At 39.5% G+C, this 27291-nt stretch overlaps 1 protein-coding gene and 1 non-coding gene across 5 annotated transcripts; both read right to left on the bottom strand.

Annotated features, from left to right (window-relative positions):
• Nucleotides 1-950: 950 nt before the first annotated feature.
• CCAR1 (cell division cycle and apoptosis regulator 1) lies at nucleotides 951-27278 on the bottom strand. 4 transcript variants are annotated; one of them, XM_032190957.1, is made up of 25 exons: nucleotides 27146-27278; nucleotides 21642-21814; nucleotides 21012-21056; nucleotides 20328-20360; nucleotides 19181-19374; nucleotides 18551-18665; nucleotides 18274-18466; nucleotides 17001-17133; nucleotides 16516-16677; nucleotides 15833-16058; nucleotides 14437-14550; nucleotides 13403-13569; nucleotides 12498-12708; nucleotides 11611-11694; nucleotides 10783-10968; nucleotides 8690-8881; nucleotides 7872-8105; nucleotides 7422-7533; nucleotides 7111-7152; nucleotides 5647-5729; nucleotides 4384-4530; nucleotides 3883-4003; nucleotides 3088-3273; nucleotides 2515-2720; nucleotides 951-1291 (listed from the first exon to the last, which is right to left on the bottom strand). In XM_032190957.1, the coding sequence occupies exons 1-25, from the start codon at nucleotides 27216-27218 to the stop codon at nucleotides 1232-1234; spliced, it is 3492 nt and encodes a 1163-aa protein (XP_032046848.1). In that variant the 5' UTR covers nucleotides 27219-27278; the 3' UTR covers nucleotides 951-1231. The 4 variants fall into 4 exon arrangements, with proteins under 4 accessions (XP_032046848.1, XP_032046849.1, XP_032046851.1 ...); XM_032190958.1 differs by having other exon boundaries at nucleotides 20328-20354; XM_032190960.1 differs by lacking the exon at nucleotides 7111-7152.
• On the bottom strand, nucleotides 13721-13784 carry LOC116491661. Its single transcript, XR_004253504.1, has one exon. It is a non-coding gene; the product is annotated as a small nucleolar RNA SNORD98 (small nucleolar RNA).
• Nucleotides 27279-27291: the final 13 nt, after the last annotated feature.

The following is a 27291-nucleotide window of genomic DNA, read 5'->3' as shown; positions in this document are numbered from 1 at the left end:
ACTTGGACTCTCTTAACAGGTATTTAGTTACCTAGGACATCTAGGTTAAACAACAAAAAAAAAGTATTAAAATTAACCACTGCTGTAAGACAAGATTCCTTTCCCAACCTTCAAAACCCTTAATTTTCCTGGAAGTTGCACCAAAATACCATTGCTTGTGCTTCATCTCATGTAAGTATGTTGCCTTTGATAAATGATGTCACATTAAGTTTTAAGCTTAGATCTGTGGTTATCTGTGAACACAAAATAAAGGCAGTCTTAGCCTCTTTCCACAAAAATTGTCCTGTTCCTTCATAATTATAACATGGAATATTGATACTTGTGTATCTATTACTTTGTTGGACTAGAGTATTTGAAGTAATTACACATACTAGGAAAGAAGTCCAAATTTAATTAAAGGTGACTTACAACGGTAGCATTTTGTCCATGTAAGGCATTATTCTGACATCTACTGGCCTGGTATCCAACCATACATATTAATACACTGCACTTGTTAAAAAGGAGCATATATATTAATCCAAAAGGTAAGAACAATTAAGGAAACACAAATGACATACATTTAAAACAGGCCCATATATTTTCATATAAATCTCACAACTCTACCAGTATTGTGGTAGGTTTCTATTGCTTTCTTAACTCATATGCAACTCTGAACTACTGTATCTCAGGAAGCTTTATTACAAGCACTTTTGGAAAATTACAGTTGGAAGGGAAAAGAAAGTTGTGACAAGTAAAAAAAAAAAAAAAAAATCCGAGAAGCTTTAAAAAAAATCTTTACTTGCAAAATTAAGCAGCATGCTATTCTGTGATTTATATTTGAATTTAAGAAGACTAATTAGACTGAAATAAAAATAAAAACCTAAAAATGGCAATTCTATAAATAATGAAAATTTTGATTTCACTAGACTTTAATGAAAAACATTTGGTAATTAAATACTTGCTACTGTTCATTACGTTGATGAACTTTATTAGGGTTAAAACTGTAACAAAGTTCATCCTAAAACATTTTGCAATGCAAAATTATTTTCACTCAAGGAGTGTCTCAAATTGAATGCTAAGAATTACAAGCAATTTTCAGAAGCAGACATTCACATTCATAAAACTTTATACATCTTTTGGAACTAAGATATTTATACTACTAAAATCAAACATGCATCACTTCCCATACATTCTGGTATCATGATTTATATTACATTATGTAACACCGTTCTTCTAAACAGCAGCAGTTTTATCATACGTTAGCTCCATTTTCTTTGGATTTCTGATCTCTATCTTCGCTTTTCACAATATCCTTTAAAAGAAGAAAAAGAGAAAAGACTGTGAGTGCTGGAAATTTTATTTCTCATGTGAACTATAAAGTAGTTCAAGACAAAAATACTGCTTGGCTTTCATTTTTAATACCATAGGAACTATAATCTTACTCAGCTTAGTTAAACCAATTCCAGCACCTTCCTGAAAAACTGATGGAGTAGAAATTAAATGTGACGTAAACAACTGTAAAAAGAAGCACAAAACCATCCCCAGAAGCCTCACTTTATAGTCCAGGCTTTTTTTTCTTTTTTTTTTTTTTTTTTTCCCCCTTTTGAAAAAAGCAAATGAAAACAGTTTCTGCAAAATGCATTACATTACGGTAACATGTAACAGTTCTAATATGAAATACTGATACTGGTCAAAGATGTCTGAAAGCACTGGGCACAGGAGACATTTTGAGTTCCAAAGTACTATTCAGAATGAACAAGGATATAACTGGGGCTATTTAAGCGTGATAACAGAATGATGCAGTTCCCAGGGATTAGCAGTCTACAACACATAGTGAAATGCAGGACTGTTTGACGATACGGATGGCAGTTAGATGGCTGCAAGTTATTGCCAGTTTAATGAGCTACAGTGACTTATCACTTGCATCACACAAGAGAAAAGGTCAAACATTTGGCATACTTCTTTGTACATGTGCTTGAGCTTTTGTAAATGTTTTATCACCTTTTCAAAATACACGTAGACAGAAGCAGCAGCAAGACACTCTGATAGTACCAGTTTGCCAATGAGTAGCCTTCATAACCTCCATCTGTTTAGCCTTACTTAAAGGATACTCTCAGCATTCCAAGGGAATATGCAAGTATCTTTCCATATGGGGATAGGGATGCTCTGGAGCATTAGGCAGGTTGCGTAGAAGTCGTTTTACTAGAACACTCCTGATAAATTGGAATAACTACATTCTGCCTTGAATAGTGTATTTGGACAAACGGGGATGGACAAGATCAGGACAGGAAAGCATTAACATGATTTGTGATTTACACTATTTTTTCTTATATATGTACTTCTAAATTTGAGTCAGAAGCTTGTGTTTCAAGCTTAGAAAAAATATAATGTATTTGTTTTCTTTAAATAATCAGTATCTCTTTGAGCCTCTCATACGCACTATTTTGAGTTTTTTTTTTTTTTTTTTTTTTAAAGATATCATTAAGTCTACAGAAAGCTTACAGACTATCAGAAACGAAATAAGGAACATCTAACCTGTTTAAGAACACTCTGTATTTCATCCATAACAGTAGCTAAATTTTTGATTGTCTTATTCAGCTGACCCTCAAATTGCAAATTTTTATCATCCGAGATTTTCAAGTTCTCTTGCAGTTGACCAAGGTCCTTTTTGACTTCTTTGAGCTCCGTAGACAGACTTTTGTTAGAATTCTCCAGATGCAGTATGGTCTTCTCATCCTCATCTTAAAGAAAAGAGATCAGTCACTTCTAACACCATGTACTTTGCATCCTAATATTCCATTACATACTAACACCTAACTATTAATTTTGAAAGAACATTAAAGATTGCATTGCATTACCATTTGATACTCAATTTTAACTACATTTGAGTCTTATATTCAATTTGAATGAAAAGTCAGGAGGATTTCAGCATGGTGACAGTGGTATTTCAACTACTGTTGGGGTGCAGGTTCAAAGCGTACGGCAAGTAGAAAATGTAAGTTTATAGCATGCAACCATCTAAGCAACCTAGATCACACATTAGCTTATCTACTAAAAGTCTTAGCATCTTGCATCCATGCAAATAGCATCTTCAAAGCAATGTCACACCTGTTTTTTCTTCTAGCAACTGAAGCTTTTGTTCTATCTCTGCCCGCACTCTTTCACTCTTCTCCAGCTTCTGTAAGAGGCTCCCAACATCCACCATAGCGCCGTTGTATACAATAAGGCCAACATTTTCTTCTACAGCTTTTGATTCTTGCTTTATTGTAGGTGATGGCAACAGTAATCTGTTTCCTAAATTAGATTAAGTAGTGTTAGTAAATAATCATTGACATTTTCAGTTGCCTACAGTTCCAGGGACTAATGTTAAAAGCTTCCTACATTAGATTAAAAGCAACACCTAATACTAATTCAAAAGCCACGCCTTTAACATGACAGAATTAAAATCATAATTTGGTCTCTTCATATGTAAGGAAAATAATAAAATTTAGACTCAGTTTGGTTTGTCTACTCCACATTACTCTTCTCCCTCCTTACCCCAATCACAGCCTCCCAAAAGATTATGCTGTTTCATGACATTCCTGTATTCTTCCTTTCTGCAGTAATTTGTATTAGAAAAATCACTCTGTTCTACTACCTACAGCACTGATCCTCCCAACTGCAGAGCTGCTGTGAACAAAAAGAGTTAACATTAACCTCCTCCTTCCTGTTCCAAGACTCATCCTGTAAAAGCAACAAGGTCTGGAAGCCAGAAATACTGAAATTTATGATTTACTGCCCAAGATTTACTTTTCCAAATCGGCAGCTTCTCTGCAGATCTGAACTCGTTACTGTGAGAAAGCAAACATCTCAGGGCTCTCATATCATTCCAGAGAACTGTTTCTGCAATACAAAAAACACTACCTAACATATCTTCCTGTAGCTCTTCCGATTCTTCTTGGTTTTCCTCATCTTTAGAAGTATCTGTTAGTCTTCTGTAGAAGCAGGATTCTCTAAGTACTACTTTATTAAGGAGCTTCTTGACCTAAAACAACCATGGAAAGAAGTATAGTATTACTTAAACACAGAAATTATACTACCTAAGAAGGAATATTTCAACTTGAAAAACTTACTAAAAGAAATTGCACAGATTTTTGGTTTTTAACATACTGGGGATTAAAATTAAAAAAACAGCTAGAAAAAAATAAACTTGAGACAAAAGCTACATATGCAATATGGGCATCTTAAAAGTTAATAATTTTTACCTCTTCACTCTAAAACAGCTTACAAATTATCAAATTAATATTTCATCATAAATACAAAATGGCTGCATAAAAACAGGGATAAAGTATATAAGCAATAGCCTTTAGAAGCTGAACTCCAGTTACTCTATAGCATTCCTGTAATATTGGATAAATACAAAACCTGAGCACGTGATAGGTGTAGTCCAAGAGTGTACAGTATCTCTTCCATGTCCTTCTCCAGAAGGTATCCACAGTGACTTTGATCAAAATAAACGAAGGCCATCAGAAGGTCCCTATTAACAGTTACCATTTGTGTCTTGTCCTTCTCCTACAGGAAATTAATTACAGGATCATTAGAAAGGCAAAAATACCACCTTATTTTCCTCTACTAAAAAAAAAGTAAACTTTACAGTTAACCAATGTTTTTTCTCTGTTCATTTTATCATCACCTTCAGTAAAGCCACTAATACATTTACCTATCAAACTCAGATGTAACATTAGCAAGCTATTTAGGACAAATAATCTTTCATTTAAGTAGAAGATTTTGCAGCACAATGCACAGTAACACCTGATAGACAGTTTCCTTTCATTCAAGCTAATACATCAAAAAGTTTGTAAAATAAACTAAATATACAAGTACAATAGGAAAAATTCCTTCTCTCCTCAGTCAAGTATTTTATTGAACAGCTGTTTTCAAAACAAAATCCCCATAAACATATAATGAATGAGCATTCAGCTCTCACAGCTAAAGTAGTTCTGCAGTCTCTGTTTTCCATTATTTCTGTTCCTACATCTCCTAATATTCCTTGAAAAAAAAAAAAAAAAAAGAATCAGACGCTTGTTTTATTCTAGCATTTATAAAGAAAATTCAAGCACAACAAATCTAACTTATGCTGTTCCTAAATCTGAACTATGAAGGCTAGCTATTGGCCTCATGACATAAAGCATCCATTTTCCTGCAGGGAGATGTAGAAACACAGCTAATGATGGCATCCATTTTCCTGCAGGGAAATGTAAAAAAATTTACATAATGATTCCAGGCTTTACAATTTAAAAGCCCATTTATTAATCAAGCTAAGCTTCTGCTTTTGTTATTTATGAATGCAGCAGCTGAAAGCCCTGGATAAAATAATCATCCGGCTCTTAGGCCTGCATATAGCATTAGTCCTCAGACTTTTCAGACAAATCAGTATCAGACTGGTATAAGAAAGTTTTTCCAAGAGCTTTTACTTCTCAATCTTTAAAATTAAAATAAAAGTATCTTGTATGCACCTTACCCAAAGCTGACACATGTTCCCTTTTATATATGCATAATGTTTCACTCTAGAGGTGCTGAAGGAAACAAGGAGTGCAAATAGGTCTTACAGTGAAAACAAAGGCAAGCTTTCATTAAGACATCTCTAAGAAAAGGCTCTATGTAGTTGTTAGGAAAGGTATTAATTACTTTATCTTTAGACGACCTCTCTTTGCAATGCCTATTTCCCTCTCTTCTGTCCTCCCGTTTGTTCATTTCCTCTTCATCCCGGTCTATAAAACACAAACAAAATTTAATACATCCACAGCAAATGATTTGAAAAACATTCTCTCAAATATACATGTTCATTAAGAAGTTCACATAAGCCCTCTAACACCTGAGAATATTTCCCTCAAAAAGAAAGAACAAATGACAATTATATGAGTCCCGTTAAAATTTGTTGTTTCTGTTTTTAATGTAAGACAATTGTCAATTTTATCCTGTAAATTCTTATTTATCTCACACACAGGATAGAAGAGCTGAAAGAAACACTAATAAGGCCAAAATAAGTTGTGCCAACACCACCATCTATTTAAGTGGTATGTCGGAAATTACTACAATTCTTAATTAGGCTTGGCAGTCTGCATTCAGCTGTGGTTATTCCTACCAAAATCAGTACTGTTTGCTCTCAAGTATTTTACAATACATTGTAAAAACTGTGCCAACTATATAACGAAAACTCTGTTTATACTCAGAGTGAGTGAGATAGATATTACTGGTGATGTGATCCTCTAGTTTAGATCAAAGTTATGGTTAATATCACTTGTTAGATATGAAGCACAAAATGCACTTTTTTTTCTTTAAAGATAGACAGTATTGTAAAACTAAAGATAAAAGAGAAAGAGGAATGTGACAACTGCAGAGACATATGGCATGCGGCTCTGTACCTCATGTACAAGTTTTTGGTCACAGAACCATGTGTCGAATTCAGCTTTAAGAAACCGCTCACCTTTCTTGTGAGGAAAGGTTTGAAAAAAACACCTACACATGACAACATTTATCTAAATTTGCCAACACATCTCTGAGAACCACGAGGTTTCTCCTGTACCTCCATGGTACGTTAGATTGTTCTCACCAAACCTGACTGGGAATGGCACAAGGACAGATTATGGGAAGCAGAAGCACTTTACAGAACAGAGAAATCCAGGGCACAGTCTCCAGGGTCAGGTTATGAGCAATTAAGAGTTATTTTGGAAATAAGATATTAGCACCAAGTTTTTTAAGGCTGGTGCAGTACTCTGACAAAAATACAACTGAAAACACTTCTTAGTGCTGGGACTGCAAGTTCAGAACTACATCTCTAGCAAAAACGCTACCTAAGAGGACAAAACCCCAAAGTACAAACCAGGAAGTGTTCAGGTGCCCTTACACCTTCCCGAATCTCTGAGCCAAGAAAGATTATTGCTGCTCCTAGCAGACAGGAAAGTTAATAGTCCCTTTCCTCACTTACTCAGGCAAACAGAACTCCACCCAAAAAGAAATTGAGAGCATCACATAAAGAATCCCATACTACATTGCAGCCTAACAAAAACAGGATGACATTTTAGAACTGATGAATAGGAAAAGTTAGGCACTTAAAAGTGGCTTGGTTTTTCAGAGGTGCCGAATACTCACATCTCCTACTGACTTCAATGGGAGTTGCGAGTGGTCTGCATTCTGAAAAAAATAAAACCACTTCTATATGCATGCCTTACTTGGAGTACCACAGCTACAGTTTATATATAGATGACGTTAATAAAATGCCTAGCAGAAAGACACTTACATTTTAAGTAGATCTGGTCAGAATTACTGAAATAAAGTTAGTGTAATAATGCAATTTTTGATTTTCTAGTTCCAGTGCATCTTCCAGCTTGAAAGAAGCTGGCATATGCAGTGGCAATGAAAAAAGCTTATCTGGAAGTCACAAAATCCCTAATTCAAGATACCTTCATCTTCATCTTCAGCATCTTCTGCCTCCATTGGATCGTATTCTTCTTGATTATTGTCATCTTCTGTCTCTTCTTCATCTTTACAATCATCTTTCCTTTTATCTTCCCTCTGTAAAAGTTCCTAGAAATTAGTCCATTCAGAACTAAAAAACAGGAAAGTAAAGCCATCACACTAACACTCACTCAAAATTTCAGTATGCTTACATTTCATAGGATCACAGGATGATCTGGGTTGGAAGCGATCTTAAAGATCATCTAGTTCCACCCACCTGCCATAGGCAGGGATGCCACTATATTTAGTCACATAAAAACACACACGCAAATTGAAGTGATAAAGATAAATTGGGGAGGGTGTGTGTGCTAAAATAGCACTCAAATACACTCGTCAAATTTTTACATGATTGATTATGATAGAAACGCTAGCTGATATACAAGTTAGCTGCAGACCTTCTTTTCGTCTCTATCTTCTTTTTTATCTTTATCGTCTCCAGATTTTCTCCTCTTAGGTTTTGGTTCATCATTTTCTTCTTCTTTTTCTTCCTTTTTCTCTTTTCGTTCATCTTTTTTGCCTTTTTTGTCTTTTTTGTCCTCCCTCTCTGGGAGAGAAACCAGTGCTTTGTAAATTCTGACACCAAAATCCCTCTGAAGCATTTCATTGAAGAGTTCTGCAAACAATGAAACCTGCACATAAAGAAGAACAAAAAGAGAACTGAAAATGAGTTTTAAAATGAATATTAAGAATTTGTACACTTATGACTAAAAGAACCCATCGGGTGTTATCTTACCAGGCTTTCACCGTGGTAGTTTTATGCAGTGTTAGACTTCTTAGCATTTGTTTTGAATTTGCAAACTTTAAAGAACTTTATACATTCTTCTTTCCTGTACTACAGTAGTTTAGGACCTGGACTAGCTGTGTAAGTTATAAATTCAGCTACATATCTGAAAATATATGTATTTCTTCTGGATATCACACAGTGACCACATTGCTTTTGTAAACCCTGTACCAAATACTGGACTACTTTTCCTAGATATTGCACAAATAAATTAACTCATTTTACATTGTTTTCTTGTGTCATGCTAGCATAACTTGCAGAATTTAAGAATACTGCAGTTAGCACAGAATTAAAAAGAAACAAGAATGACTAAGTTCACTAACCACAGACTTTTACATTCACTTGCTCAGTATCAGCTTTTTCTTCAATGCTATGTCTCAGTGCAGAAAGCTCACTAGAAAGTAGCTTTAATATGACAGCACCTCAAGTTACCTCAAAGGAATGTTCTTTATTATCCTCTAATCTATAGTCCAGAAGAACACTAAGCGACATAATGCTACAGTCGAACTTCCCACTCTTTGCTGCCCAGTTAGGATGCACAATGATTGCTGGTTCATCAGGCAAGATGTATCGTCTCTCCCGCCGCTGACGTTCCATTTCTTCTTGACGTTTTCTTTCCTCTTCCTAAATAAGGAAAACAAAACAACATGCAGCATATTCCAAAGTTTCAAAATATTCCAAAGTTTCAGCCTATAAGTTAGTTTTTAGGACTCACTGCTTTTAGGAAGTGAAGAATCACAGAATCACAGAATTTCTAGGTTGGAAGAGACCTCAAGATCGAGTCCAACCTCTACCTAACGCTAACAATCCCCACTAAACCATATCCCTATGCTCTACGTCTAAACGTCTTTTAAAGACTTCCAGGGATGGTGACTCCACCACTTCCCTGGGCAGCCTGTTCCAGTGTCTAACAACCCTTTCAGTAAAGAAGTTCTTCCTAACATCTAACCTAAAGAAAAGCCTAAGGCTGCTTAATGCAATGAAGTTGACAGACAGAAATTAAACCAGAATTTACAGAATGCACAATGCACCCACTGCCAACACTCACCTAAGAGTGAAGACTGGAAACTTGAGCAACACAAAGCAGGACATACAGTGTTTAACCACACAGCAATGAGCATCTTCCAACAATTTCATGGTCCTAACTGCAGCATGTTTACTTAACATTGGAAAGAATCCTACTAGTTCACTTCAAGAAAAGGTATACAAGCTAGTAAAGGAGTCAATGCTCTGGACAAGAATTTTGTCTGTCTGGGTGTTTTTAAAACTGTATGGGGAAGTCCTACTGTAGTTTATTTCCTATATAAAAACAGTCAAGGTTTTTACTGTCATCATCCCAAAGATAGCCCATACTGCTTCAACAACTGGCAGGTAACTACTCACCCAGAAATTTTGGTTACAAGAAATGCAATCTATAGATACAACTGATACAGATTTAAAAAAAAAAAAAAAAAAAAAAAAAAAAGGGGGGGGGGAAGTGGTGGTGTTAAAGAAAAAAAAAAAAAAGGTAAAATACCAAGCAGCACCTTATGAATATGGAAGTCACAGCAGAGATTAAGCTTTCTGAAAAGCAAACACGATCAAACCTGCCTGCTCCTAATCTTAAAAGATAAATTTGGCAAGGAACTTCAAGACAGTTTTCTTCCTCCAAGCTATGTGAGAAGGCAGTGGCTGAAAGAATTAGCAAGCGCATGGCCTCTGCTCCCCCAATAAACAAAACGTTTACACAGACAAAACTGAAATTTCAAAATCATCTCATGCTGGTCTGCAGGTAGGAATACACAAAAAGGCAGCTTTAAAAGCAAGTATGGAGAACGTTTTGTTGTATTTAGGCCCCCCTTTTCTGTTGCTGGGTTTCAGTGTTACTGCACAGATCTTGTTCACCCCCATGAAATATCAGATCAGACTAAATAGTACTGAAACTATCAAGTGCAAAACTGGGAAACCTCAATGCACAAGAATTTTATCCAAATGTGAAAAGTAAGGTTTAATTACACAGAAAAACAGGAACCCAGCAAACCATTAGCCACGTGAAGAAATTAGACCATTTGAGATACCAAAACATCTACAGATCAAAATAAACATTGCGACACAAATCCCTTAAGGCTTGCACATGAAGCAAAGCTAACAACTAAGCTGCTACTTTTCATATAAGTTTAAGAAGTTAAGATCTTGTTAAATGCGTTCGCCTGTTCACAAATGAGCATAGTTTTGCTGAGGAGTTTGGGATTTTTTTTTCCTTATACTTAAGGTCCAACATGAATTCAAACACGATTAATAGAGCTGCACATTTCAGCTGACTTTGCTGATACAGGAATTCAAGCTTGCCAAGATTTCGTTCCAATTCAGTAGTTCAAGTTACAACAGGAGTTCCCAGTAGTCATCTGAGAACTAAAAAATCTCAGCAAGGCATCACCCTGTACTTTTTAAACTTATATGTTTATTTAAACAAAATTTTATCTATAGTCATTTATGTATTTATGTACACTTAATAAGACTTAAATCAAGCATGTCCAAAACCTAACCTCTTTGTCATCTTCAGATTTCCTATCCTCCTCCTCTTCCTCTTCTTTCTCAGACTTCTCTAGCTCCTTTTGCTCTTCTTTTTGTTCCTCTACTTTCAGCTGCTTTGTCAGTCGAGCTATCAACTGAGATTTCAGTCCTTTAGAGCTAAGGGTTCGACTTTCTAATTCTTTTCGAAGGTCATTTACCTGGTAAATAAAAGCTCTGTAAGTGGCATCAACCAGTGACATTGCAAAACATGATTAGCAGAAAAGGTGAAGTGAAAATTAAAATAAGATCACTGAAAACTCAACTGCATTTTTTGAAGCTGTACTGTACAACGCTAGTATTTACTAGCATAAAACATACTACATTTAAAGTCATGTTCTCCCCAAATAACTCTTTTTTTGAGGGACTTCATAGAGGCAGGGAAAAGATTTGGCAGTATAAGGCTATTAGTTCTTTTGTGGAAACTTTTTATTACATTTTTGTACCATTATTGCCTTTTTAAACTAACATTAAAGTATTTTAGATCCCGCATTTTTAATATACGTAGACATGACCAGATGACCGCAGAACTTTCATTTTCCAGTTAAACAGTATCATATGTGATAGACTTTAATTGTACAAAGCTCAGAAGTTCACAGTGGTTTCAATTATCTGTATTCATCTATTAAAATCATAAGTCACATTCTCATGCTGTGATGTCATAACATAATACCTACAAAATCAACAAGGAATATAAAACACTACTAATTTTTTTTCCTCAGTTAAGGGAAAGACAGCTGTATTTCAGGTCCTCCTTTAAAAGAGAAAACGTTTGATGAAAACGAGTTTAAAAATGTAGTTACCTTCATTGTTTTGGGATCCAGTTTAGACCAGTGCGTGGGCGTAGAGATCTCTTTAGCTTCTCCATCATCCTTTTCCTCTTCATCCTGGCAAATAAAATTTAAAAATTATCATTCAGAAAGCTTGAAAGCATTTTACTCATTTTTAAAATTCTGTTGCTGATCTGTGCAAGGTCACAACTGTTTCAGACAGTCTTCTCCTAAAGTTATTGTTTAGACAAGTTCACACACACATTCTACCACTTTTTAAATGATCAGTGCCACTCAGCCAATACAAGCCAGATCTGTGGAACACAAAAGGGTGAAAAGCAACACCACAAAGAATATCGGGGTTACAAAGACACTGCTGGTCTCCATTAACCACACAGTGTGTGATCTTCCCCGGATTTTAAATCCCCCAAGTTCCTCTTTGTTCAGTCAGACTTTCCCTTATTCCAAGATGTTGATCAGCCACATGGCCTGAAATTCAGATGTTTCAGACTAGCGTTTGTTCAATTTCAAATCGCACAATCGGAATTGGCCACAAGAGAGAATTTAGAAATTTTAGAAAATGGCAAAATGTTTAAAGACAGCTATTCATAAACTGCATCTCACTCAACAACTGGTCCCAGATTCCAGCAACTATTTCTACGGTAAAAAATTTTCTGCGCATCATAAGCACAATTTTATTCCATTTGTGATATCGGCATACGCATTTAAAGTTAGTAAACTAGCTGAAATAAAAATAAAAAACAACATTCACTACACTGCTGAAAGCTGGTTTACCAGTCATTGTTACCAGTTATGTTCCTCCTATGTATGTATGTTGTGTAGTATGTGATGTGCATTTTGTGCCTGTGTTCCTGTGCCTGTGAGAAGCAGAAATAGAAAAAGGGATTAGCGTTCAGTGCCTGTTCTCCATCAGCCTCCTTGCGTTCACCCTGAAGCTTCTCGACCAGCTGCTGCTTGTATCCTCGGGAGAGGGTTTCCCACTCTGAGCGGGTGGGAAGGCAATGCCAAACATCCGGGAAAAATAAAACCACTGTCTCCACATGAGCTGGAACTGTACGCCCCTTGTGGGTCTCCTCAGGGCGATGGTAGCGAATCTCTGCAAAACGGTACCTGTCGCAAGGGAAGAAGCATGTTGGAAAAAAAATTCTACAATACATTTTAAAGAGCCTAGATCACTTGTAGCACATCAAGTAAAGAAATTTTGCTGCAAGACCTTGAAGTTTATCTAAAGAAAAAAATTATGGAAGCCATATTTTCTCTTTTGGCATATTTGTAAAAACGTATCACAATTGCAAAAGGAAAAAGACTACCAAAATCCTGCTTTACAGTACTTAGCGCACAGAGGCTTAATGCACAACGAAGAGGCACTGAAGCACTTGAAATTTAGCTTACAATAGACCCTTCCGGTACTAGTAAAATTGCTCTAAGTGTTAATACAGGACAAAAACTCATCAAGAGAAAATATGGCTATATAACCAACAGCTAATTTATAACGAAAGAACAATGAAATGAAGTTCTCTTGACGATCTTCTCCAGCTATGCACAAAATGAGAAATATTTTCAACACACATTCATTAAAAATTACAGCATAACACGTCAAAATAAGTTCAGAAGCTTTAATTAGTCCTTAACACATTATTCAGCACAGTTGGCACCAATCGAGCTTACTACGAAAACAGAACACCCTTTGAGTAGTTTACCTGTGCTACCAACAGCAGCTGACAAAGAAGAAGTTTCTTTTCTTAATTTTTCACAACAGAAAAGTACTTCTATGGTGTACTTTACGTTGCAGTACAGTACTTACCATTGTGTGCACACACTTAAGTCAATCCCTGTCAGAGCCTTGCAACAACGAATAGCCGTCTTTATCAGCACGGAAGGGTCCTTTTCTGGATCAGGTCCATCCAGTGATGGGGACCAGTGTCCTCCAATAGCCATAGCTTCATCTTTGCCTTTCATACCCACTAAAAACTAGACAAAAAGAGTCTTCTGAATGTTCCCCTGCTAGGGGCAAAAAGTCATCTTCCCAAAGTGTAAAGAATATTTCATAGCACACACACTGAAATCCGTGAGCAAATTGTCACGTTATTTTGAAACCTGAAAATGAAAGTCAGTCAAGAAAGAGTTCAGTTATTTTTTTCCACAGAGTATTTCAGTAATGGAATAGGTTTAAAACATCATCACTCATTCTTGTTTGCAAGACTTTCCATCAAGTTTCTTTATTTGTAGAGGCTCGTTCCTTCGTAATTAAAAGCCTTCTAACACAGAAGATAAACACATACTATTTTAAATGGCATCTTAATTCCAATAAACAACTTTGTAGATATTCCTGCTTAAAAGTGACAAAGGACTGCTACAAAAGATAAGACCACAAGAGCATTGTATCTATAAATTCAAGCACTCCCATTGCCTTTAAGATGATGGAGTTTAATTGAAAGAGAACAAATGTGTTGTCTTGAAACACCACAGCACTTACAGGTTGTTCAACTTAACTGTTAAATTTCAATACAATAGTTACTTAACTGTTGCTTCATTTGTAATTCTCATCACAGTTGAACCCTTAAAAAGGTTTAAGTGCTTGTAAAAAAAGAGACTAACAGTTTACTTAAATAGGTTTCTCCAAATATCTATAGTTTGAGTAAGTGGAAGAAAGCAGTAAATATGAAAGCAACAAAGATAAAGCTCCATTAAATTGAAGAAGTGAAAAACTAAATCTCTGAAGAGCAAAATCGAAGCCATCGCTTAGCTGCCTACAAGCTCTTCCCTTACCAACAAATATTTTAGAGCTCTATAACCAACCTTCATTGCCAAGAGTATCTGGCAGTGAAGCATATTTACCTTTACAAGTCTAGCAGGGTGCTGAAATCCATCGCGAAGTTCTTGGGGATCTTCAGCCAGAGCACACGACTTGTGGTAGAGATCCTCCATGCTAGGGCTAGCCATCAACATCACCTGGTGTGTAAATGAGATGAGTCTTGTGAAGGCCTCCCAGTATAACTGGTAAATAACGACCACAACTTGCACACACATACATACCAATACTTCTCTTAATGTCACAAAAATAATCAGACCAAGCTAAAAGGAAACTGCAGAACTGAGGCTTAACGTGTCTGCCAAGGAGCTCTTTCACTCCCTCACCACTCGATATGCATGCAATGTGCGACCTTACAAAAAGACAAACCAACTGGAAGCATATAAAAGCAACATGCAGAATTGCTGCTCTGCCTCGCATGTTACCGCTAGGTACCAAATAGCCAAGAAGCACACTGAGTACATTTCTGGTTCCCGTAACCGACTTCTTCCATTCTGTCACAATCACAAGAGAGCTGGCCGACACTCATCTGCATCTTCTTAGCATCCCACTGGCCCTGCCAAATCTAACAAGCTTACTTTATAATCTAAACAGTTTAATATTATGAAACCGGATGCTATTTCTTAAGATACTGAATATATTTTAAAGATCAGCTTTCTAAAACAGAGTTCTTGCTCTGCATCAGTAGAATGAAAAAAACACCAACACAGTACATCTGATACTTGAGCCAAGGCTTCAGACTTTTTATAGACAGTAAAGTAACTCTTCCAAAAATACAAGGGTTAAAGGCAGTTTTGTTTCTAAATTTATCTTTAACATTAAACGCTTCTAGAAAAGATTGAATTAGAAATCTCAGACCTATTTTAATGGAAGAGCTAACACACAGAAGGGTTTTAGGAAGATTCTTTTTGACCCTAAGGTCCTTTACATGTCGTTATGGCCCCTTGTGCAACATTTTTTGAGATTCCTATAATCCTGCTCGATCTACTTTCCATCAAATGGTAAAGATTTAAATGAATCTTAAAGGAGTAAGAAAGAAAACATCACTAAGTGGAATAGCACCAACTGCCCAGAAAGGATCCATAAAGGAAAACAAGACTCCATTAACTGTTCAGAGTGAATTGCCTAAGAAATACATTCAGAGATCCTGCAGGAGATGTCTTTCTTTCTTGGGTGCAGAGAATGGAAAATAGATCTCAGTAAAAACAAGACGTAGGACAGCTCTAGCAACAGGAAAAACTGAATTTCCATCATGATTCTACCAAGCTCTACCTACCTGCTCTTTACTCAAAGGGTTAAAATACTGTATTTTGCTCAGATCATTGCAAAACAAAAAAAAAAACAGTTCAGTTATTCTCAACTTTTTACTCTATTCGCAAAAAATATCTAATGAAGATCTGTAATAATGGAAACTATACAAACCTTCGCGCTGTACAGATGATCAGCATCAGGTGGATCAAGGACAGCAGCATTTTTATCTATAGGATCTACTTCTCTATGCATTACGTAGAAATTACAGTAGTTTCCCAGCTGAAATGGTCTAGACATAGGGAAAGCATCCACCCATGTAAACTGAGCATCAAAGAAATCACTTGGGATATACAAGTTCTGGTAACGCCGCCTCAGCTCCATCATATCGCAGCTACGACTGAAATAAACAACATTATTTGAAAGATACAGCAATAAAAACAATTAAAAAAAGCACATCATTAAGAGGTATATTCATCAGAACCACCTACTGTATATTTAATACTGTGTATGCACGTGTGTGCACACGTGTATGAATTCAGAGTAATGTATTTGAAAGGTCACGTATTAAGGATTACAAACACGAAGCTACTAAACATTCTTCTAATTAAGGTTTCTACAAATTCAAGAATATTTATTAAACAGGGTTATAAACACATTTTGCAGTAGCACACAAAGCCAACAGAACCTAAAAAGTTTTATGTAAGAGGTTCTCAGCCATTACATTTGAACTTCCTTTGAAGTTATTACCATCATTTAACTTTCACTAAACACATGTGTGCAAGCACTGCTCACACTAGTTCATGCACACTATTAAAGTGTCATCTTTAAGTAAAAATTTGGTTCTATAAACATACCAGTCCAATGAAAACTTGGAAAACTGAACTGTGTAACGAGGAACAACACGTCGTGGTCTTCGAGGTGACCTCTCCCTCTCTCGTCGAGGTGATCTCTCTCTGGAGCGTTTTCTCTGGGGTGATCTTTCCCGAGACCTACGTCTCTCTCGTTCTCTTTCACGACTTAAAAAAACATGCAGACAAGATATAAATATTTTTGCATGCTGCTAACACACAAAGCTTTCTAGTACAACAGATGCTAGACTTCTCAGAGATGGCTCACAGAACAGAAAGGAGAAATTCTTCACTGTTTGTTTCAGTACATTCTTTACAGGAGAGACTGATAATGCAATTCTTTCATTTCAGACAGGAAAGAACTTTTCACCAACATCTAATGGTAAAAACACTTGTGCGTGTCACTGACTCAGTCCGGTGCAAGAAGCTCGGCTCTGTTAGACTAGATTGTAATCAACGCAGCCTATGAAGACCTGTTCCCAACAGTGTACCTCCTGTCATCTTTTCGATTCGGCATAGGGTCTCCTCCTCTGTCATTCCTCCCAGAAAATCTGGATGGGGGGTCTAGTCTTCGAGCTGGTTGAGGCTGTGAGACTAGACGAACAGGAGGCTGTAACAAACCACCTGAAACAAAAACATACGGCATCAACACGGAACAGTGGGCAACTGCCTACTCTCAGTCACCAAAAACGCCGCTGCTTTACAGCTCTTTCCCTTGTGCACATTTTCTAAAACAATTTGAGTTGGTAAGCCTATTATTAATATCCTCCCCAAGAAACAAGAGACCTATGCTCTTCTTCACTGATACAAACTGAGACTCGACGATTTAAAAAACTGAGATTGGTTTGAAAGCATCTTTTTAACATGGAAGCTAACCCAAATCTAAGCACACAGAAGTTACCTTAGTGAACAACAAAACCCTCTTTTGGAAAAGTAAAGGTTTTAAGATATATGCTACAGGCTCACAGAAATAAAATGTAAAATTTCTTCTTGATTCTATTCACAGGTAAAATAATTAGCTTCTTGTAAAAATTACTCTTATTATCCTGCTGCACTAATTCCCCAAAACATATGTCTGCTCTCTCAAGACAGCACACACTTAAATAACTGTTTGCAAATATGGCAAACACTGCCAAACACTGATCAACACCTAGGACTAAATTAGATTGTAATAAGCATTTATCCAAAACAGTTCTGCTTAGGTGATCTCCCCCTGCTTTTATTGTGGGTGAGAAGACGATACCTTAACTGCGTCTTATTATTAAGTCTACTACTGATTTGTCAGCCACACAAAGTTCAAGTGACAGACAACAGCCTTTGTTTCAGATTTGTCACATTCACCAATATTTATTCTTGCAAACGTCAACTTGGCTGACTAAATAATACAAAAACAAATACAGAAATAACAGTTTTAAGAATACCACTACGTAAAACCTAATTTTTTTGAACATTCAAAATTATGAAGAGCTACACTGCAATTATTTCTTTCAACTCTGCAAATTGTCTGTAAAAGCATCCAAATAAAAACTACGTTGAATTTACTTTCAGATTATGAAAACTTAATACGAATGACAAGAGCCCACAGGAACGGCACTAACCAGGTGATTCTTGAGCTAGTGCAGGCCTTACATATACCTAAGAAAAGATGCACGCTAAAACTGAAAAATAATGACCTTGCCCTTCTACAGGATCCTTTCCTTATTAGTTCACCTGTTAATTCAGTCAGACTAGGCACAAAAAGGACTTAGGACACTGAAGGAGCACCTTTCTGCTGCGGCTGCTGCAGCAATGGCTGAGGCTGTGTCTGAAGCAAAGGCGTGATTGAAGCTGCCGATATCTGTGCTTGCAACAAGGACTGTGGCTGCGGCTGGGCCTGAACACCGAACGCTGTCTGCTGAGCAATAGGCTGAAGAACTGCTGGAGGCGTCTTGAGTAGCGGCTGAGCCTGCGTCTGGTTCTAACAGCAGAAAAGAAAAGGAGTTGTACTGACTGCTTCTGGTTTAAGCTCGTTCACAAGCAAGACCGGGTAAACTCCATATACCTGATTTGGAAGCGTCTGGATCCTCTGTGCGTTCCATTTGAATGGCATATTAGGATTGTAAGTAGCTTCTACCAAAACTCTGTCACCCACCTGAGGTGTCTTTCCTTTGACAGCACTGCAAACATTACAAAAAAAATGCATTGAGAGAGCTTTATTTAGCTACAGAAGCTATTTTTACATTTGCAAGCTATGTTTAAAGTTGTGGGAAAATAGACAAAGTTGACTGAAAAAAGCTTCTAGGAAGAGCATCTACCTTTGGTTTGGAACGTAAACTAATTTAATACCTGTCTTGGGCCCTAACACAGAAGTTCCCTAAACGATACTGAAGTAAGATAGGCAGACAGGAAAATGCATGCATTTAAACACCCATAAATTCAGCCATTTCATATTACAAGGAGCTTACTACCTTCCATATCTCTTAACTTTGGGTTTTGCATTAAGAAAATTCAAAATTCCAGATAAGGAACTCACATCTACTAACTTACCCACCATCTGATTTGCAGTGTTGACAGAGAAAATGTAACTGCGGGAACTACCAGTGGAGTCACAGAACTATAAGGCAGCAATCTAAACTTTTTCTCTAGGGAGGGAATCACAGAACACAACTACAGACAACTCTTTACACCTTACCTAAGTTGAAAAAAGACATCTTCATCCACAAAACCAAAGGTATCATGTAGTTTAGTAACTACCCCAGTGAAGACACGCTGCTTTTGTGGCTGTGTTTGCTGCTGACTTGAGCGGGGTGCTGGATAAGAAACTGTTATCTGGGCTGCTGGTTGAGGAGTAGATAGGCTAAGACTGGTAGGTAGCGCAACAGCTGGCTGTAAGCAAAATAAAACAAACTATAAATCTTATAACCAGCTGACATACCTGCAAGGAACAGAACTTTTACCCATGTAGAGAGGAGCTGATAACATCTCTAAAGCAATTATTCTGAATGGAGATTTTCAGAATGTGGAAGTCTTTTTATTTTTAAAGATGATCTTTCTTTGCTATTTTGAATGAAGACTGGCTTTGTTTATCCTTTTCTTTTTTAAAAAAAAGTCACATTTCCCTGCATACGCACATTCTCTAGAAGAAAATTAAGACTTCCTTATTGTTTACAGGTAACTGATACAGTGGGCTGATTCCCAACTCTGCTAGGAATAAGCTTAGAGATTTCTCCATTTGTATCCCAACTGTACTGTTAAATGAGTTAGTAAGGGTTGAGGCAAACAAGAACCCTTCTCTAACTCCAGTTCATCTGCTTGCCTTCTTATTGAATCAGAATAAGGAGGCAAAATATAAGCTTTACAGTAAAATGAAGTCAGCTATTTTACCTCAACTCTTTTCAAAGCATGTTTTTGTAAGTGAACAGTACGAGAGCAGCTTGCAGTGTGTTGAATGGTTTCATATTTTAGGCTTGTCAAGCTCAGCGAGATTCTTTTTAAACCTCTAAATATCCATATGGCAGTAGTGTTAGCACAAAGTTAAATTCCTTTTTAAAGGAGAATTTTCTTGTTACTTACTGCAAAACAACTGAACACTTGAAGTTCAAACAAAAAAAAAGTGCTCAATACATATTTCCTTTAAGATTAAGGAAAAGCGGTTGTCATTCAGTTTTTGAAACCAAGGCTAATCATATTTTAACATCTGGATAAAAGAAACCTGTACCAATAAAACGTCCATTCATATTAGTTCTTTTTACGGATTAAAATGTTCACGAAGTCACAAATTTGCCCTCTTGCATTATCTGTGTTTGGGGATGAAGACCAAACAATAAAACCAAACTAACCTGCGTTAAAATGGTCTGCTGAGGTTGCTGCAACTTAAAATAAATAAAGTTATAAATTAATTTTATATGGTTCAGGAAATTGTACAATTTTACCTCCTTTTTACAAGTAAGAGTTTTTTTGTTTAATGTGAGTCAGCTAATAGTCCTTTGGGGTTTGGTCATTGCAGTGGTTTGTATATCTATAAAGTTGTGATCATTTGCTTAATTTTAAGATCGTGTAAGCTAGATTTATTCAGTAAGCAGAAATGCTGTTTTCTTGCAACTGAAAGTTAATAGGAATATTAAAAAAAAGGTTTTGGCAGCTGGAGAAGCCTATGCCTCTAATTTCCATGTCCTTTCTCAAAATCCTGTCAACTGAAAGACCATAAAATACGTAAAAGGGAACTTTTTTTGGACAGTATCTTTCCAGCAGTTAAAATACACGGCCCTGATTAGAGCAAAGTTTAGAAGGAATTGTGCACACATGGAACAGATTTTTGATTTCCTTTCCGCATGAAGGTAGACAGGCTTCCATTCTGGATACATCTCTCCAAGTTTGTAAACTCCAAGCTCTCTTTCACTACAAAAAAGTACTAGTTTAACAACTTCCCATGTAAGGATGACTTTGCAGACAAATCCTACAAGACACATAACCAACAGTATTTTTAAAAATTGTGATGTACACAGTAAGAATCAGAGACAAACCTGTTGCTGTACACTATAGAGAGTCTGCTGAGGTTGTGAATATTGCTGAAACAGATAAAAGCAAAATATCTCATAAACAGAAAGCATTATTGCCCCAAAAACACCAAATACAAGTTAGCTGCTAAGCATATTCTAGATAAAACATATCCACATCTAACAATACAAAACATAACAGATAGTATCAATATGTAGTACTTTTACACCAAATATTCCTCTTTAGATTGGACTCTGAAGCACTCTTGCTAGCTAGAACAGATTTTGTTATGCCTGACACATATAGTATCTAGGGCACAGCATGAAATCATGCAAACGCTATCAAGTTACGTATGGAGACTGGGGATACTTGGAGCTTGGGATAGTCACCTTAGGTGCAGCAAAACTCCTTTTTCCCCAAAGGCTTTCCATAGCAACTCCATAACCATAATTCCCACCTTCACTGATTAATACAGCTAACGAGAGCTGTAGGCCTACAATCCCACTGTTTTTTTAAACAGGTTTATAAAAAAAAAAACAACAAAAAACAGTGAGTACTGCCCACTTGCTTTTCTCTTAGACACTTTTGCTTTACAGGGCCACTGTTTTATATTTTGAAAGTTCCTACAGCCAAGAGCAAACGCTCCTTCTCGTTACCTGCTGTAACGCAGCTGCTGCAGCTGCAGCTTGCTGCTGTAAGGCAGCTGTCTGAGTCAGCTGGTAGTTGGTCGGGGTCTGGGTGGTGAGGCCTGCTGCTGCCAGGGCCGTCTGCTGGGTGTATATTGTAGGAGAGGCTCCAAGCAGCGACGGCTGCTGCACGCCAAGAGCAGCTGAAACGAGAACACGCACGTAAGCACAAACAGCAGCGTTAAACAGAGGGGCTTTCTCCCAGTTATCTGGGAGATCTGCCTTCCCTGTCTCCCAACACATACATTCAAGACAAGATGCAGTGTGCATATTTCAGGTTTTGGATGAGCCTGATGAAGATCCCAGCTCTGTCCTGTAAATCAATTACCATTTCGCTCTGAGCAACCTTCACTCTAGCAGCAGCTACAAAACGGAGGCCTACGGAATGTGTGCTGCTCTGGAAACGCACATGGCTTAGTCTCTCTCAGTACTGTCTTTGTCCCGGAGTGAGCTGGGTTTTGTAGATGTGGGTGCTGGTAGAGGAGGAATAGCCTCGTAACAACGGGGAGTTTAATTAGTCTGCACGTATAAAGGGACCAAGTCAAGCTGTCTCCAGCTCTTACTAGGAAGGCTTTATGCTGCACAAGCCCAGACTGCCTGGAAAGAAGAAATAATGTATTTTATTGTCGTATCACTTTCAGTTCACTGCAGAAGGCTAAACATATCATGGGCACCAGCTTTCCACGTGGTTTGCCTCTTATGCATGTGGTGCTTCTGAGCAAAGAATGATTAAGCCTTACTTAGGGAACTCTGAGGGACAGCAAACACTGCACAATGTGAGTCTCAGTAAAGAACTGCAAACCTGCTCCATCTTTGGCAGGGGGCTTTCAAGTAAGTTATTTGCAGCTGCACGATCAAGTATCACTTCGTCAGGCTATCAGTCTACTTCACATGTTCAAATGAAACTAAAAAGAAACTCGGCACAGAAGCACGTTGCCAGCAAAAACAGGCCAGCCAGCCCCCTTCAGAACTGAAGAACAGTCGAGTTGAACAGGGTTCCTTTCTTTTCCAAAGTTATTAAAGGCACACAATGAAATTAAGAACAGATTTGCTGTAATCTTCCTGTGCAGTTTGTGCTCCACACCATGCCTCCTGATCCAAAACGAAGCCGCCAGCCCTGACCCACGGATGCAGTAAGACTGCTTTGTTCTCAGTGAACATCACCAAAAGGCACACAAACTGTAACCAACGCCTTCTGAATGAGGTAACCCCCCCGCCACGCTGCTCTGTGCAGCAGAGTGAAGATCTTTGGAACTAAACAAGTTGATGGCACCCCTCACCTTACAGTTTGGACTGAAACCTGCAAGAACTCTGTAAGCAACGGTGAAAACAACAACCACTGCTATGATCCGGGTCAAATCCTGTCATATTCCAGAAAGTCATACGATTTTAATAGTGAAATCAAGCATCCTACAGTACAGCAGCCTTACAATATTTCCAGTGTCATGGGAGACTTTTTCCCCTGGAAAATTCCAACATTCGCTTTGTTTTAGAAGCCAAGCAAGCCAGATCTGAGGCTTCTCCCATGACGGGCCCTCCACTGCCCTGATCCTCTCGCCCGCTGCTTCTCCCACCACCAGTTCCAATCTGAGGACGAATTTCTGGCCATCCAGCAGCACTCACCTGGAACCTCACCAGTGCCTTACATAACACGCCTCACACAGAGCTTGAAATCCAATCTGAATGCTTTGCTGCTGTATCCTGGGACAGCTTTCACTTTTCCTGGCTGCATTACTTTGCTAGCTCATCCGAGGCAAATAACAAACGCATTAGTCTTTCCTCTCAGCTCCTGATGCTGAACAGAAATTCCTATTAGCGAATTCCACACACTCACTTCATGCCATTACCTTGGAACCTGTTTGACTATGCTAGTTGCTGTCATTCAGCCTCATGTCCTATTCCACACCAGCACAGAGGCAAAAATTGGCAAGCAAGTGTCATCAGGCAAGTTTCATAAGCCCTCTCCTACTTTTCGTACCAGAATATCCACAAAAATACCAACATGCTTGCTCCCCAAACCAGATCTTGGCTTACTCTGCTCTTTGGTTTCTATCCTGACAATTTCCCTTCCAGCATAGCCAATAATCCTCCCTTTATGCAATTGCCAGCCCACCCTACGGCTCTTATCCCATTTTCTCCACTAAGAAAAAAACATTTTTTCTACCTCTACTGCCACTCTATGAGCACTCAATATCAACTGGGCACCGTGTCACCTACAAGACTGCGGATCAGCTTACTAACAACGGGCAAGAAGAGAAGACTGCTGAGATTCCCTTACAGACCAACATATCCAGTAGCAAGTTTCGCAAAGATGCATCTTGTCCCTACTAATTTGCTATGAAGTGTTCCAGGAGTTTCATCTGACTGCCGTTCACCCCTACGTCCTCACCTTGTTCAAGCAGGCTCTGATCAAATGGATCAAATAGGCAATTGTGGTTGCATTTCTACTAGAAAACAAAACAAAAAAACTACCACGGGGTGAGGGGAGAGCACAGTCAGAGCCAAAAGCTTACCGAGTGGGGAGCTGCACCTGGCTGCCAGTTATCATTATTATTATTACTAGCAGCACATACCTACAGCAACAACAGCTTCTTAGGGTTTACCACGCAGTAAGCACAGTGATGGAGATACCCCCCTTCAAAGGCAGCCTGAACAACTTGCCCCAAATACCGCACGTCGGTCTGAAAGGGCTCAGATATAGGCTGGAGTCCTAGGCTGCAGCTCAAGCATCCTTCTAGGTCACAGAAATTTCTGTTGCAGCAGACAAATAATTAAAAAAGGATAATATTTAACAGTTCCTCTTGCTGCTTCTGAATTCCAGAGGTGATTAATACAAATTTACATATTACAATAAAGGAGTAGCCTATCCAGGGCTTTGGATGCCTCTCAAAATTCACAGAGTTTTTTCCTTCAAGCTTAACACCCTTGCAATATAAACTCCACACAACCTGCTCCAAAAAAAAAAATAAAATCCCTCAACTGGCACACAATAGAAACTGGTCTCAGTGTATTCACCACAAGCCATCTATTTAGAGCAAGCCAGCAAACTGTGCATCAGCTGCTATTTCTTAGTGGCTCCCAGATGCACTGCAGGCTTGTCTTCCTCTTACACGTTTCTCAGGCATCTCCTAGGGGCCACCAGCAACAATAAGCGCATAGCTGAGCTGGAGGGACTTTTGTTTTCATCAGCTGCACTGTTCCCCACTGTAATGAAATTAGGGCTGGATATGGCAAAGAAGACAGCGCTCATCAGCCAGAAGGCAGCGCAGCACAGCCAGGACTTCCCCTCGACTACAGCTCCGTGAAAACAGGATTCACACTGCAAGCAGAGATCGCAGTCTTGAAGAGGGCACACGCTAAGCGCTGCGCTACGAACACAACACGTGCTGGGAGGACAGGAAAGTATTTCCCTGCGCAGGCTTTTGAGGAATCTGCACATCATCAAGCCAAGCCAAAAGGATAAAGTGCACTTAAAGAAGCAGTCTGTGCCATCTAGGAATTGCATTTTTTTTTTTAACGTTCTCACGCTCAAATTTCTGCAGCAGGCATAATCCATACTCGAACTATGCTTAACCAGCATAACAGGGACCTCATTCTTCTTTCAGTCATGTAATGCACCAAACCGTGAGACCAGGACTACAGGAATAATTTTGCTCTAATGCAAGCAGGAGTCTCTCCTCATACACAGGTATTTGCTGGCGCCTGGAATTACCTGTTTCTCTTCTACTACCAGAGGCACAGACAGTAATTAGTAAGCAGCCCCAAAACGATGCCAGGAACCCTTCATTACATGGCATGTAACTCTACAACTAACTTAGAGTAAGGCACCTTAATTAAAAAAGCTTAAATAACACAGTGACTTCACCAGGAATGGCCAAGACAGCATTAAGTCAGCAATATGATTAAAAAAAAAACTGAAATTATCTTTCTGCAGTGATCAAATGGGGCTTTAACATTACATCAGTCATCACTTTTGGCTACAGTTTAGGAAAAAGCTACCTATCACGTTGCTTGTGCTATGAAAATCAAGATCTTCCCCCCATCCATAAGCACCTTGACGCTTCAGAGAAGGAAGAGATAAAACAGCTGGCATGCATAAATGTATTTATACCTTTTGTCAATCCTCTGAAAATACATCACAATTTGGTATATTTTTTAATCTGTTTACGAACACTGAGATTTACAGCCTGCACAACTTCTCGAGCTTAGCCACAGGTGAGCAGTCCTCTGCAGCCAGCACGCCTCAACACCCTCAGCTTCTCTCCCCGTGGGGCAAGCAACCTGGCAGGAGAGTTGTACCCTCCTGCCGAAAGCTGCGTGAGGGAGGACTGACTGCCCAGCTGCGGCTCCCATTCTTCAGCTCTCGGCACACCACGTGTTTTTCAAAGAGGCTTCCTGTGCTCCCTAGTGTGAGGCAGCTCCGCCGATACAGAAAGCAGGGAACCAAGCGTGGATGTGGGGACTGCGACAGGAGCTGGGCAGCACAACCCCTGGGCCTGGCAGAGGCTGCAGGGAAGGGTGTAAGGAGCTAAACGCTTTCAAGTGATTCTGGAGAGAAGAAGGATACTGCAGTGGGAAGATGGACAGCAGGAACAGGAAAACTGGTGTAAATCCTGGGGGAAGAAGGCAAAAGCGCAGAAGTGGCGTGTTTAACAGCTCTTATGTTCCCAGAATAGATGAGCAGCTACGAATCCCTGGAGACACCGTCCTCATTGAGCAGGTGAGCCATCTCCCTACTGATGCCAACTAGTGCTATCCCAATTAAGTTCTGCACTTGAGAAGTGGGCTAACCAGAGGCAGGGCTGGAGGGGCAGGAGCAGGGGGCAGACTTTGGGGCGCGCTTCTAGCGCCCCCCCCCCCCCCCCCCCCCCCATCCCATCCCATCCACCTCTCTCTCCTCCGGGGCTCCCTCCTGGCCCCTGCTCGGCCTAAGATGGCTGCCAGCTCCTCCCCTTCAGCGGGGGGTTTGCAGCCTTCCCCCCACACCGGGCCGGGCCGGGGGCAGCCCCTCAGAGCGCCCCTGTGCGCCCCAGCCCGGGGCCGCCACCCGGTCGGGCAGCACAGCCGGGGGAGGCTGGTGTCTGCTCGGCAACTTCGTGCAGAAGGAGAAAAAGTGCTGCTGGGGTGGGGGAGGGCGAGATACACAGGGAAACGGGGAAAACTGTGCAGCGGGGGGTAGGCAGAGCGCTGCGGAGAGGCAGCCTGGGAGAATGTGAGGGGAAGAGAAGGCGAAGGCACACCGGGAATGAGTTTTAGGAAACGGGCACACGCCCTCAGACCGTGCCCGTGGGGCAGACAGGAGCTGGAGCAAGTTAGGGGAGGGAAACCGAGCCCGGAGAGCGACCCCGAGAGCAAAATCCCGAGAGAGGCGGCCCGGCAGCCCCCCGCCGCCCCGCACGGCCCCAGCGGAGCTGCCCCGAGCCGGGCAGCCCCGCGCAGCGTCCCCGCCTCCCCCCCAGCCCCGCGGCACCGACCTGGCTGCGACACGGCGGTGGCGGTGAACTGCGTGGCCCAGGGGGGGTTCTTCTGCCCGCCGAACTGCGCCATGGCGGCCGGCACGGCGCGGCGCGGCGCGGCACAGCGCGGGCTCCGCCTACCTCCTGCGACCTGCGGGGGCAAA

Source organism: Aythya fuligula, chromosome 7, assembly GCF_009819795.1.
Source record: "Aythya fuligula isolate bAytFul2 chromosome 7, bAytFul2.pri, whole genome shotgun sequence".
Lineage (NCBI taxonomy): Eukaryota > Metazoa > Chordata > Aves > Anseriformes > Anatidae > Aythya > Aythya fuligula.
Note: the sequence above shows the minus strand (reverse complement) of the source record. Positions and strands in the feature narration are given on the sequence as shown.